This window comes from Chiloscyllium plagiosum, chromosome 9, assembly GCF_004010195.1.
Source record: "Chiloscyllium plagiosum isolate BGI_BamShark_2017 chromosome 9, ASM401019v2, whole genome shotgun sequence".
Taxonomy (NCBI): Eukaryota; Metazoa; Chordata; class Chondrichthyes; order Orectolobiformes; family Hemiscylliidae; genus Chiloscyllium; species Chiloscyllium plagiosum.
The window spans coordinates 25,160,374-25,175,698 of NC_057718.1; the positions used below are offsets into that span (position 1 = coordinate 25,160,374).

At 42.8% G+C, this 15,325-nt stretch overlaps 1 protein-coding gene across 1 annotated transcript in view; it reads left to right on the plus strand.

Moving 5' to 3' along the window:
* The window catches only part of LOC122552704 (kynurenine 3-monooxygenase-like), a 76,361-nt gene extending 61,288 nt beyond the window's left edge, over nucleotides 1–15,073 (plus strand). Inside the window, exon 15 of the mRNA XM_043695590.1 lies at nucleotides 13,385–15,073. Within this exon, the coding sequence (XP_043551525.1) occupies nucleotides 13,385–13,513 (129 nt within the window). The 3' untranslated portion in view covers nucleotides 13,514–15,073. The remainder of the gene's footprint in view (nucleotides 1–13,384) is intronic.
* The last annotated feature ends 252 nt before the right edge of the window (nucleotides 15,074–15,325 follow it).

The following is a 15,325-nucleotide window of genomic DNA, read 5'->3' on the forward strand; positions in this document are numbered from 1 at the left end:
AGCTGGTATTCTTCGCTGACCATTGCCTCCTGCTGGCCGACAGTCACCTACAAGGACAACCATCGGGCAGGCAAGGGATCTTGGAAGCTGAAGTGAAACTGTTGACCCCAGAAAACATTGAGGAGCTCAAAAGGTTGGAAAACCGTGAAGCCCCTCTTTGAGTCTCCATTGGACTGGTGGGAAACAGTCAAGTGGAACATCATGAGGTTCTTTATCCTCAAAGGTTTTCAGATAGTAAGAGAGAGAGAGAGAGAGAGACAAAGGAAAACTGTCCAAACTCCAGAAAAGCATGCGGAACATGTTCCAGCTGCAGACAATAGGGTTGATGTCACGGAGGATCTCCAGGAGGTGGAGAGCCAGCAAGTCTCTCTGTTTGCCTTGGAGGCCTCCAAGATAATCTCCCAGCCCATGGTCCATTCCATGGACCAGGATGAGACTTGCTCATGTTCCTTCTTCCAAAGGTGCACAGGGAGAGCTCTGTGCTCAGCAGTCTGAAGGAAGAAGATGACACAGTAACATTACTTCAGTCTGACATCCTGAGGATCAGCAAATCCTTCGATGCCAATCTGTATGACACGTAGCCCACAGACAGCACAGCCTCCCAGTTGTTCCTCTTGTCTAACATGGAGGTCTTAGTTGACAGCAGGTGGGAGAGGCTAGACCAGGCGTTATCTTTGGATGAGCTGACCAAGGTCCTTAAAAAAAGAGTAAAGCTCCCAGAAGAGATGGCTTACTGGCCAGGTTGTATGCAGCTCTGTGGAACTTCATTGGCCAGGACCTGCTGGAGGTTTATGACAGTGTGTGTCTGGTAGGTAGCACGTATGAATTCATGAGGAAAGGTTTAATCACACTCATCTACAAGCGATGATGTGGAGGTGTTGGTGGTGGACAAAATTAAAATTCACAACACCAGATTATAGACCAACAGGTTTATTTGGAAGCTTGTACTTGTGTGATTTTTAACTTCATCTACAAGCAGAATGGGTATGGGGAGGGAGGAAATTAGACATTAGCAGCCAGTTTCAGTGTTCAGTGCAAATTACAAAATCCTGTCTAATGTCATCGCCAACGTGTTCAGATCTGCTATGGGATCAATGATTCACCTTGATCAAACCTGTGCTGTACTGGGCAAGATGATCTCTGAGAGTCTTGCTCTCCTCAGGGATCTGTGCAGGATGAGGGTTGGATGCCTGTCTGGACCAGGAGAAAGCCTTTCACAGGATATCGCACACCTACGTGTGCAATACACTCTCCAAAATGGGTTTCAGGGAGGGAATCTGCAATTGGATCCAACTGTTCGACACCAACATCGTTAGCGCAGTCTCAGTCAAGGAGTGGGAATCAGAAAGCTTCCCGATCAGATCCGAGTCAGGCAGGGCTGCCCATTCTCTCCTACCTTGTTTGTGTGTTGTCTGGAGTCTCTTGCTGAGTTCATCAGGAAGGGTGTGAGCCTGAGAGGGGTGATTATTTCCAGACAGCGGAGGTCAGCAAGTCAAAGTCTCCCTGTACATGGATAATGTCACTGTTTCCTGCTCGGATCCATTGTTAGTCCACAGACTCACGAGCATCTGCGACCAGTTCAAACAGGCCTCGGGAGCCAAGGCACACTGAGGTAAGAGTGAGGCCATGTTGCTTGGGAACTGGGCGGACAGATCCTATATCCTCTTCGCCGTCCAGACAGGTTATCTGAAGGTTATCTGGGAATATGGTTCGGAGGGGCTGGAGCATACGCAAATTCAGATACAAGTCTGATCATCAGGTGTGAGGTACTCCCTCTGTCGTTGTATGTGGTGCACGTCTGGCCCATTCCCCGAACCTGTGCCTTTGCAGTCATCGAGCCATCTTTCACTTCATCTGGAGATTGTAGATGGACAGCCATGTACAAAACTCCAGATAGGGGGAGAAGAATGTGCCCAATGCTGCCCTCATCCTGCAGGCCACCTCTGGGTACGGCTACATCAAGTTGTGCATAGACCCTCAGTACATAAACACCGAGTGTCACTACATACTGAGGTTCTACCAGCCTCCGGTGTTGCAAAGGGTGGGACTGGCCTCATTGCTGCAGAACCCTCTAAGTAGTTGGTCTGTTCCATATCACCTGTCCTGTGAGGAGAAGTTTCTGAAGACAAATATCTTTAACTGTAAGTCCATCAGGAAGTCATCGGCACACAGCGTCCTGGAGATCCTGTGGGAAAAGGAGATGCTGGATCTTGTTGGATTATTCCTTGAGCAGACTGTCAAAGGCATTTGGCAGAATGCCTCAGCCAGAACTTTTCAGCAAGCCCCAAGACAGTACTTGGCTAGTGTTGCAAAGGGCATTAGCTGTGAGATCTTTCACTTATGCCCAGACTCTATGGACCACCATGCACAGCCCTCAAAGTGGCCATGGGAGTGGGGGGAAAGGTGTAGAGACAGACACACATCTTCAAGAATGTGCCTTTGCAAAGGAAGTCTGGAAAAAGATGACATAGTTTTTGTCGAGGTTCTCCCCCAGCAGCTCCGTGATGCAGGAATCTCTACTCTCCGGTCTGTTCTCCAGGATGCACACTGAGACTGTGCCTGGAGGGCCATCAACTCGGGGAAAGATGCTCTCTGGTCTGCCTGAAACTCGTCAGTCTTCCAGAGCAAGGTGTTGACCTCAATTGAGTGTTGCAGACTGGCACATTCCATGGTCCAGAACTATGTTCTGAGGAATGCAGTTGCAGCCAAAACACAGTGGGAAAGACTATCATCTAAGATCTTTCTGATGAAGTTAAATGGGGCTCTGTTTAGTTCTTGGACCCTCCTAGTGCTTCAGATGTATGTAAACATAGTCTTGTACAAGTAAGAGAAGCTTTTTGCTTGTTTGTTAGATAGAGTCAAACTCCAATGTTTGTTTGTATCATGTGTTACTGTCAGAACTGAACTGCTTCAGGGACTATGTTTCTATATAAAGATATTTTTATGAATAAAGTATAAGTTTTGAAATTTTAAAAAGTACACTTTGGGTGGGGGACTTCAATGTTCACCACCAAGAGTGACTCAGTTGCAACACTACTAACTAAGCTGGCTATGTCTTAAAGGATATAGCTGCTAGACTGGAACTGCAAGGAACCAACAAGAGGGAAAGACATACTTGAACTCATCCTCACTAGTCTGCATGTAAATGGTGCATCTGTCCATGGCCATATTAATAAGAGTGACCACTGCCCAACCCTTGTGGAGCCTAAGTCCCTACTTCACATGGTGGAAACACTCCATTATGCTGTGTGGCACTACCACTCTGTTGAATGGAGTAGTCTTTGAACAGAAGAAGCAGCTTAAAACTGGGCGAAATGAGACACTAAGGGCCATCAGTAACACCAGAACTGTGTTCAACCACAATCTAACTCTACAACCCAGCATATTGCCTGTTCTACTATTGTTACAAAGACGGGGATCAGGTCTGTACCAGTGAAGAATGCAGGATAGAATATTAGGAGCAGCACCTAAAACTGAGGTGTCACCCTGGTGAAGTTTTATTTGTTTATTTTTTTCATTAGTTGCCCTTGACAGTTACAACACTTGACTGTTTGTGTGCTGCATGTGATAGATGGAGCTTAGTGATCCCACAACCAATTTTTCAGATAAAAGGTCTGCAGACCTGTCACCTCCATGTCATGGATTGGGCACAATTCAACAATTCACTATGAGGTGAGGGAGACAGGCTTTGACATCGAGGCCACATTCGATTGAGTGTGGCATCAAGGATCCCTTGCAAAACTGGAATCAATGGGTATGTAGAGCACACTGTCTGCTGCTTAATAAGAAGATGGTTGTGGTTGTTGGAGATCAGTCATTTCACCAGAGGACCTCTCTGCAGGAGTTCCTCAGGATAGTGTCGGAGACCTAACCATCTTTAGGTTCTTTCCATCATAAGGTCAGAAGTGGGGATGTTCATTGATAATTGCATAACGTTCAGCACTGTTTGCAACTGAGCAGATACTGATATAGTCCATGTTCAAACTCAACAAGGTCTGGACAAATTCCACACTTGGGCTGACAAGTAGCAAGTAACATCTGTGCCACACAAATGCCAAGCAATGATCACTTAGAGTCATAGAGATGTACAGCACAGAAACAGACCCTTCGTTCCAACCCGTCCATACCGACCAGATATCCCAACCCAATCTAGTCCCACCTGCCAGCACCTGGCCCGTATCCCTCCAAACCCTTCCTATTCATATACCCATCCAGATGCCTTTTAAATGTTGCCATTGTACCAGCCTCCACCACTTCCTCTGGCAGCTCATTCCATACACGTACCACCCTCTGTGTGAAAAAGTTGCCCCTTAGGTCCCTTTTATATCTTTCCTCTCTCACTTTAAACCTATGCCCTCTCGTTCTGGACTCCCCAACCCCAGGAGAAGACTTTGTCTATTTATCCTACCCATGCCCCTCATGATTTTGTAAATGTCTATAAGGTCACCCCTCAGCCTCCGACACTCGAGGGAAAACAGCCCTAGCCTATTCAGCCTCTCCCGATACCTCAAATCCTCCAACCCTGGCAACATCCTCATAAATCATTTCACTTAATCTAGGTTAGAAGTTCGGCACAACATCGTGGGCCGAAGGGCCTGTTCTGTGCTGTATTGTTCTATGTTCTATGTTCTATACCAGACACCTTCTTCACTATCCTATCTACCGATGACTCCACTTTCAAGGAGCTATGAACTTGCACTCCAAGGTCTCTTTGTTCAACAACACTCCCTAGGACCTTACCATTAAGTGTTTAAGTCCTGCTAAGATTTGCTTTCCCAAAATGCAGCACCTCACATTTATGTACATTAAACTCCCTCTGCCACTTCTCAGCCCATTGGCCCATCTGATCAAGATCCCATTGTAATCTGAGGTATGCTTCTTCGCTGTCCACTGCACCTCCAATTTCGGTGTCATCAGCAAACGTTTACACCTCCTATAAGAGACAATCTGATCTCTGACCATGACATTCAATGGTGTTGCCATCACTGAATCTCCAGCTATCAATATCCTAGGGTTTACCTTTGATCAGAAACTCAATTGAACTCACCACGTAAACACAAAGGCTATACAAGATGAAGGTCACAGGCTAGGTATCCTGCAATGAGTAACTTACCTCCTGACTCCCTGAAGCCAATCCACCATCGACAAGGCATAAGTCAGGAGTGTGATAGAATACTCCCCACTTGCCTCGATGGATGCAGTTCCAACAGCACTCAAGAAGTTTGACAGCATTCTCAACACTGCAGCCTGCTTCATTGGCAACATATTCAAAACGTCTACTCCCTCCGCCACCATGCTTAGTAGCCGCAATACATATTATATACAAGATACACTGCAGAAATTCAACAAAGTTCCTTAGACAGAACCTTCCAAACACATGACCACAACCACTTCCAACTAGAAGGATAAGGGCAACAGTTACATGGGAACACCACCGTCTGCAAGTTCCTCTCTAAGTCACTGGAATTCCCTCCCCAAGGGCATTGTGGCTCAAACTACAGCACTTGGACTGCAGCGGTTCAAGAAAACAGCTCACCAACACTTTCTGAAGGTCAACATGAGACAGGCAATTACTGCTGACCAGTTGGCAATGCCCACATCCCACAAGAGAATTAATCAAATGGGAGCCCAGCAGATCAATGCAAAAGACAAGGCTGATGCATTTGTATCTATCTTCAGCCAGGTGCCTGGAGTGAACAATTAATCTCAGCCTCCTCCTGAGGCCCCAGCATCACAGATACCACCCATCACCCAATTAGATTCTTGCTGGGTGAGACACCTGAAGATACACTAAGATACTACAAAGGCAATGGGGTCTGACAGTATTCCAGCGATTGTACTGAAGTTTGTTCTCCAGAATATACTGCACCCTTTGCCAAGCTGTTCCTGCACAATTGGAAAATTTCAGTGCACCTGGCAATGCGGAAAATTGCTCTTCGAGATCATTTAAACTGAGCATAAAGCCAGAATGAAAGTGTTAAAGGTATAACTAAGGAACCAAAGCAAGACAGAATCTAATAGAAGTAAAAGTAAGGAGACTGTTGAGGCTGTAATAAGAGCAGGAGATGCATAATTGAAATCATGGTTAATGTGGGAAGAATTAATTAAGGCTGCAGCAGACTAATTCAGAGAAGCCATTAAAGTAAACAAGAATCTTTATTAACATTGTAATACAATCAACTTTATTAGAAATGTTGTTGACAGCGAGTATCGTCAAGGGAAAGTGGTTAAGCAAACAAATCTCATCCTTCCGGCTACAGGCAGCAAAATATATTTTGCAAAGCCAAGAAAAAGGTAGGGAATTGTTTACTATATTGCAAAAGGCAGGGAATTGTCCATTTTGTTTACAAAGAGATGGGAAACTGCCACTTTTGCCACAAAATGTGGGAAAACTATTACGCAGGATTGGGAAACAGCATTGCTTTTTCCTTTTTCTTGTGTCACATGCAGTAAAAGAGCATTGCGCAAGATGGGAGTTCATGCTATTCAGAGTATATTAGCATAGATTAGCGTTAGTTTACACACAGAAGACAGAGTTGGGATTAATTGGTCTTTTTCAGAATGAATCAGTCTGAGTGGCCTCAGCTATTTACTATCTGTGTAAATGACTTGGAGGAGGAGACTGTCACGCATTCAAATTTGCGGATAATACAAGAGTATTAGGAGCGCAGACATTTAGCTGACATCAGAGTTTAATGTTGGAAAGTGAGAGGTGATGTACTGTGGTGAGGAGAATAAAAAAAAACTATTACTTAAATGAAGAGTGACTCCAAAGAAGTGCTAACAGCTATTCTTGTGAACAATAGATGTTCTTATGCATAAAGCTCAAAATGTTAGCTTGCAGATGCACCAAGCAATTAGGAAAGTAAATAGCATTTTACGCTTGTTTCCAAGCATTTGGAGTTTAAAACCAGTGAAAACTTGTTACAACTGTACAGAGTGTTGGTGAGGCCACACCTGGAGTACCATGTACACTTTTGGTCCTTGTTTTCAAGAAAGGATATACCAGCATTGAAAGCAGTTCAGAAGAGATTCATTAGGTTGATTCCTGGCATGAATCAGTTGACTTACCAAGAACGGCTAAACTAGTTAGGAATTATTTCAGTTGACTTTAGAAAAATGGGGTGGGGGTGATTTTAATGAAACATGCAAGAGTCTAAGGGGGCTTGACAGAGTAGATTTCAAGAAGGTGTTTCTACTATTGAAGGAATCTCTATCTAGGGGCCATATTTGGAGAATAACGGGGCCACTAATTTTAAACTGAGAATCAAAGGCATTTCTTCATTCAGCAGGTAGTGAATTCTCTATTCTGGATTAGTGGTGCTGGAAGAGCACAGCAGTTCAGGCAGCATCCAAGGGGCTTCGAAATCGACGTTTCGGGCAAAAGCCCTTCATCAGGAATAAAGGCAGTGAGCCTGAAGCGTGGAGAGATAAGCTAGAGGAGGGTGGGGGTGGGGAGAAGCTAATGGCATCTGAGTAAATTCCGAGGCCAGGGGAATCTTCTGGAATGTTTGAGGAGCGCTGGCTATGGAGGTGGGTAGATAAAAGTTTGTGAATTCTCTACCCCAGGGAGTTTGTGGAGGACGGAGTTTGTGGAGGCTAGATCACAAAGTATTTAAAGAGTAGGGAAATGATCTTTTGAACTATGAGGATATTGAAGACATAAGGAACTGGCATGAAAAAGCAGTTGAGGCCTATGGCTAATCAACCATCATTTTATTGAATAGCAGAGCAGATTTGAGGACTCAAATGCTTAACTCCTCCTCTTTTATTTATGTTGGATTTAAAACAATGAAAATATATGCAGGTTAGGTGAATTGGCCATGCTAAATTGCCCGTAGTGTTAGGTAAGGGGTAAATGCAGGGGTATGGGTGGGTTGCGCTGCGGCGGGTCGGTGTGGACTTGTTGGGCCGAAGGGCCTGTTTCCACACTGTAATGTAATCTAATCTAATATGCTGTATGGCAGATTTAGAAGTATTTTGGGCAAATAAAATGAAGCAACAATGATATTTAAAGCCTTGAGTAATGACAATAGAACAATGTTGAGACTACAGAATTGAAAACCTTTCAAATAAAGGGAAAATAATCATATGTGGAAGAAATAGTAGGATAAATAATACTGCCAAGATTTACTTTCAGAAATACATGAAATAGAGGACAAAATTGGCCATCCTGGAGAGAACAGTTCTTATGATGCATGTAAAATTCTCTAAAGGTTAACTTGCACTTGAGTCCGTGATTAAGAAAGCTAATGTAGTGTTGTCATTTATCTCAAGAGGGTTGGAATGTAAAAACAGCGATGTGCTCCTGAGACTTTATAAAGCTCAAGTTAGGCACCATTTGGAATACTGTGTCCAATTTTGGTCCCTACGCCTCTGGAAGGACATACTGGCACTGGAGCTTGTCCTACTGAGATTCACTTGGATGATCCCTGGAATGGTAGGCCTAACATACAATGAACGGCTGAGGTTACTGGGATTGTATTCATTAGAGTTTGGAAGGTTGAGGGGAGATTGAACAGAAGCTTACAAGATAATGCATGGCTGAGAAAGGGTGGATGCTGGGAAGTTGTTTCCGTTAGGCGAGGAGACTAGGACCCGTAGGCACAGCCTTAGAATTAGAGGGGGTCAATTAAGAATGGAAATGAGGAGACATTTCTTCAGCCAGAGAGTGGTGGGCCTGTGGAATTCATTGCCACGGAGCGCAGTGGAGGTCGGGAGGTTAAATGTCTTCAAGGCAGAGATTGGTAAATTCTTGATCTTGCAAGGAATTAAGGGATACGGGGGCAGTGTCGGTAAGTGGAATTGAAATGCTGATCAGCCATGATTAAATGGCGGAGTGGACTTGATGGGCCGAATGGCCTTACTTCCTATGTATTATGAGCTTATGGTCTAAAAGCATTAGCTATGGATGTTGGAGATCTAAACCAAAACATGTACTGTTGGAAAACCCAGCAGTTCCAGCTGCTTCTGTAGTGAGGGAAACAGAGTTAATATTTTGAGTCCAGTGACTCCTCATTGGAACCTGAGGAGAAGAAGCACTAGATTTGAAATGTTAACTCACCATTGCATAAACAATGGCAGCAATAATTTTGAAATAGTTTTACAATTCTTGACAGTCATTTTAATCTGAAAACAAATACATTCTTGAAGAAACAAGATTTAAAACCCGGGGCATCCATCAATAATTAATAACTTATAAAGATTAGTGGAAAGATGTGACTATGGTGCTTTAAAGTCATAATTCAGAAGAGACAGAATGGTTTGGAATGGGTGGCAAGTCTTTGTCAGATTTATTGTAGCCCAAAGACAAGTTGAATTTGCAGAAAACTATTTGGATGGTGAATGAAGCAGAAATCCAGAAGTAACAAACACGAATTCTAGGAGGGGATGACCAAACTTATACAGGAAATCTGAAGAATCCATTTAGTTCTTAAGGCACAAGACTATGAAAGACGCAAATGAGAAACCAATACAAAAAGTAGAATGGGCAGTTAAAGTCAGCATTGGGGCTTTGGAACAAGTACACCTCAAGCACAAGGAATGCTCAGCTATTAAAAATAAGTATCCTGTACATGTACACCAAGTCACTTCCAAAAGATATTTAGAAGTAGGACTCAGAATATCAGGAAGTCAAATAGCTAATTAATCAGGTAGAACAACCTGATATATACAAAATATCAATGTATTATTAGAGGAAATTGGTTATCTGACAAATTAATTTTGACAAGAAGCAATTTATATCAATTGACATATCACTTTTAAGCCTCAAACATGGATGAGTGGCACTTTCTTATCAGATTATATGTCATGGATGAAGATACAAAGGTTAGTGGGTAGGACTAAGGAAAACCCTAAGGCATTCTACACTTTTGTAAGGAACAAGAGGATGGCCAGAGTTACGGTATGGCCGATCAGGGGTAGTGGTGGGGACTTGAGTTGGAGGAGATGGGGGAGATCCTTAATGAATATTTTGCTTCAGTATTCATTACTGAGGGAGTCCTTGTCGTTTGTGAGGACAGTATAAAAAAGACTGATATGCTTGAACAGTTTGATGAAAAGAAAGAGGATGTGCTGGAAATTTTGAAAAACATAAGGATAGATAAGTCCCCAGGGCCAGAAGGGATATACCCAAGCAGGTTTTGAGAAGATTTGTAGCTCAGGTTGAGGTTCTGGATGTGGGTTTGCTCGCTGAGCTGGGAGGTTCATTTTCAGATGTTTCATCACTATACTAGGTAACATTTTCAGTGAGCCTCAGGACGAAGCACTGCTGGTGTTGCCTGCTTTCTATTTATATGTTAAGGTTTCCTTGGGTTGGTGATGATATTTCCTGTGGTGATGCCATTTCCTGTTCTTTTTCTCAGGCGGTGGTAAATGAGTTCCAAGTCAATGTATTTGTTGATAGAGTTCCATTTGGAATGCCAAGGTTACTACAGGAAGCGAGGGAAGAGATTGCTGCACCTTTGGCGATGATCTTTGGATCCTCACTGTCCACTGGAGTAGTGCCAGATGATTGGAGGATAGCATATGGTATTCCTTTGTTCAAGAAAGGGAATTGGGATAATCTTGGGCATTACAGACCAGTCAGACTTACATCTGTGGTGGGCAAATTATTGGAGAAGATTCTTTGAGACAGGATTTATGATTACTTGGAAAATCATAATTCGATTAGAAATAACCAGCATGGCTTTGTGAGGAGGAGGTCATGCCTCACAAGCCTTATTGAATTCTTTGAGGATATAACAAAACACATTGATGAAGGTAGAGCAGTGGATATGGTGTACATGGATTTTAGCAAGGCGTTTGATAAGGTTCCCCATGGTATGCTCATTCAGAAAGTCAGGAGACTGGGATATTTGGCTGCCTGGTGCAGAATTGGCTGGCTCATACAAGACAGAGGGTGGTAGTAGATGGAAATTATTCAGCCTGGAGCTCAGTGACCAGGGATCTTGTTCTAGCTCCTCTGTTCTTTGTGATTTTTAGAAATGACTTGGATGAGGCAGTGGAAGGGGAGGTTAGTAAGTTTGCCAGTGATATGAAGGTTGATGGAGTGATGGATAGTGTGGAGGGTTGTTGTAGATTGCAATAGGGCATTGACAGGATGCAGAACTGGTCTGATAAGTGGCAGATGGAGTTCAACCTGGAAAAGCGTGAAGTGATTTATTTTGGAAGGTCAAATTTGAATGCACAATACAGGGTTAAAGGCAAAATTCTTGCCAATGTGGAGGAACAGAGGGATCTTGGAGTCTATGTCAATAAATCCCTAAAAGTTGCCACCCAAATGGATAGGGTTGTTAAGAAGGTGTATGGTGTGTTGGCTTCCAGTAGCAGGGGTATTGAGTTGAAGAACTACGAGGTTATGCTGCAGCTCTATAAAGTCCTGGTTAGACCACACTTGGAATATTATGTTCAGTTCTCATTCTAGGAGGGATATGGAGCTTTAGAGAGGGTGCAGAGGAAATTTACCACGATGCTACCTGGACTAGAGGGTATGTCTTATGAAGGAAGGTTAAGGGAGCTAAGGCTTTTCTCATTGGAGCGCAAAAGGTTGAGAGGGGACTTGATAGAGGTGTAAAAAATGATGAGAGGCATAGATAGAGTCAGAGACTTTTCTCAAGGGCAGAAATGGCTATCATGAGGGGGCATCATTTTAAGGTGATTTGAGATGTCAGATGTCAGTTCTTTACACAGAGCGTGGTGTGTTCATGGAGTGCACTGCCAGTGGTGGTGGTAGAGTCAGATACATTTAGGAAAATATAAGCTACTCTTGGATAGGTGCATGGATGATAGTAAAATAAAGAGTATGTAGGTTAGTTTGATCTTAGAGTAAGATAAAGGATCGGCACAGCATCGAAGGCCAAAGACCTGTGCTGTTCTATGTTCTATGTATGGTCCAGGTGGTATAGCTCTCAAGATTAAAGATTCACTACAAGGACACAACACGGATAAGAGAGTAGGAAATGAATATATACTTCCCAATCAAGTATTCTCACTCTTGAGCTTGCATGCTTATCTTGACCTTAACTTTATTATAATACAGCAAATAAACTCATTAGAGTCAAATAATAGTCAGTCTTTAAAGGCACGTAGACCAGGCAGCAACTGGTCAAGGAGCAGCTAGTTATAGAACCATAGGAAAAGAAAATGTTTGTTATTGAACATCTGGTCAAAGGATAATCTATATAAAATTTTGTTAGGGTTTGTAGACTCATGGTGGAATCCAAAAGAAAGACTAACTGGATTGAGATTTGTCTAATGCCAGTGTAAGTATTATTTCATATGGTCAACAAGGTTGAAGTATGTGCCTACGTGGAGTTGGCCAAAATGCACTCTAGTCCTATTGTTACTGAAGAAGGTTCTGATGACAGAAATAACAAAAGTCATCAGAAGATACAAATTGTGGGAAAGATAATGAGTTATATGATCCTTTGAAACTCATTGATGAACTTTTAACTGAAGCTGTTCAGACAGTAACATGCCTGACAAACAAATTGTTATGGCAGGTTCAAATATGAGTTCAGATGATGACACTACAAAAGTCTGAGAGGAATGATTTAATTTCATTTTCCAAGGAAACAAAAATCAATATTGCTAAGAGCGATCAAGTTAAATAAGCAATGATTCTCAAGTAGCATGTCCAAAGAAGTGAACATGTTGGGTTTACCAGAGAAACAACCACAGGTAACAAATGCAAGTATCCAATCTAATCAAGAAGTTGGAATACACTACAGAGACTGTGTACTTAAGTTGATATTGGCCACCAAACTGAGAATGAAGATTTGCTTATGGGCTGCACAAGATTCCATGGAAGCCTCCATTTAGACAGGATAACCAACATCCACAGAAAGCAGCAGAAGACTCCCTTAAATAATTATCCTCCTCTTCCTTCACTCCCACCTTCATCTCCAGCTTGCCAACACAACCATCCCAAGTCTCATTGTAATTCTTGTAGAACTGCATCCACTCCAAACTAATGGTTCACATTCCGTGCTCCACAGCTCTGTCCATTCTCCATCCTGGTGCGTAAGTCAGAGCTTTATGGTTTCAGGTCATGGTGTATTTTCAGAAAACCAATTTTTAAAATCAGTTTACTTCATACCTGAACCTTCCACAGTCCTGTAGACAAAAAGTTACCAGATCCTGGCTTGTCGACTAGTGGAGGGTCCTTGCATGCAGACAGCAGTACTGTCCTTTGAAAGATTGTCTGGCTGTTGCTGCTGTTTTTTTTCATTTGTGATTAAATGATGGTGATAGAGATATTCTACATCAAAATTTGATCTGTGTTGAGTGTATTATGGGGTCCTGCTGGAAGTGTGATGCCTGCCAGAACTTTACCCTGTTGTACAAGTGTGCAACTAATAAAGTGACTTGCTTTTCCTTGCAGATTATCAATACCATGCTGTTTGTGATGGGAGCAATTGCAACAATCACAGGAGTGGTCTTTCTTTTCAAGCATTTTCCTCAGGAACTTAATATGCAGCAGCTGAAGAATTGGAATTTTATCTTTAAGTAACTTGAAGCAGCTAAGTGGGCAACAAATTTCTGGCAGTTTAATAGGAAATGGAAATTCAATATTTTTCTAATTTAAGAGATGACAGTCTGATTTTCCTCTGAGTAGTAAGGAGCTAACATTATTAGAAAATGTTTTTTATGTGTCAGCCATTGGTATCTATTGCCCCCTGCACGCAGGGCATAATTTCACCTGCATGGAGGTGGCAGAAGAGGTTGTGAGAAGGGGAGGTAAAGAAGTAAGCTGGCCCTGGAGAGAAACTCATTATTGTCACCTCAACAATTAAATGGTCATGAGTATTTTTTATTTTATTACTAGCCTATTCATTATTACTCACTTCTGGAGCAGGGTGGGGGGGAGGGGGACTTGAACCTAGGCCTCCTGTCATAGAGGTAGGGGCACTAACACTGCCAACAGAAACCCTTGCTAGCAATTAAGTCTATTTTATTGTCAATTACTGGCCACATACAGGCCTCAGTTTGTTTCTTCCCTGACCACCTGCCTCCCTGGTGGGTGAGGAAAGTGGCTAGTTTTCAGAGTGAGAAGCTTTGGTAACTTACCTGCCAAGATGGGAAAGAGGAGTCTCTCGAACTGATCCAAACTGAAGGCAGTCGGAGACATGGATGGATGGATGGCAAAAACTGGACCACACTTCACATGACCCCGATAAATAAATACTTCTCACCACTGGTCCCTCAATCACGGAGCCACAGGGTCATTTACACGGACATTCGGATCCAGAAACTGCTGGGCTGTGATTGGCAGGCCGCAGTGTTGAAGACTGTGATAGGATGAGATATCCTCCCTCAACATTCTACTTTTCATGACCTAGTTGTTGTGTAGTTGGGTGAGCTATCTTGTCCACAGGGGTGACGTGTTGGTTGTCACTTAAAATGCTATCTCCAACCTTTGAAATAAAGTGGAAAAATTCTTCCCTTAGTTTAATTATTAACCTTGTTTCGTAATTCATCGACAGCCAATGTAGTGTGTTTTGGCAGGAATAGAAGCGAGAGACAAAGATTGGGCTGTTGCCCTGTTTCCAAACAACAGCAAAGTGATGGCGGCCTGAAAATCACAGGGTAGCACTCATCAATCCATTTCTCTTGCCATCCACCATGTCCCATTTTTGGAGTAACAGTTGAAACAGAAGAGCAGCAGTCTGTGTCAAATCAGCCAGTACCCATCTTACAACATGGATATCAGGTTCCTTTGCCTTAAGTGGGAAGCATTGGTTGCAATGACATTTTTACAGTGATCTTCAAAGGAATTGCTGCAGAAAGCTGTAATTTAAAAAATACACACTCTCTCGCACTAACTTTTGTGGCCCCTACATAGGCTGATTCATTTCTCAGTGCCAAGACTTCATGTCACAACCCTCCAACATTTCTGATGGCACCTACTTCCCCTATCACTACCTTCTTCCATACTATGATGTGGCAGAGCCGGCATTGGATTGGCGTGGACAAAGTTAAAAATCACACAACCACAGGTTATAGTCCAACAGGTTTATTTGGAAGCACGAGCTTCATCAGGTGGTTGTGGAACAGGGCCATAAGGCACAGAAGTTATAGCAAAAGGTTACAGTGTCGTGTGGCTGAAATATATTAAACAAACTTTAATTGTGTCTTTCATCTATTAGAATGGTTTTGCTAGTTTTGGTTCATTAATATGTAAGTTACAGAATTCCTTTTTAAGTCACATTCTCAAGATAACTTCAGGTGTTCTAACAAAATGTGTCATCTCAGCTCAGACAATGCATTAAAGGTGTGAGGTTAAAGTTTGCCTGTGTCCAAATCTTGAGTCACATTGGTTCTC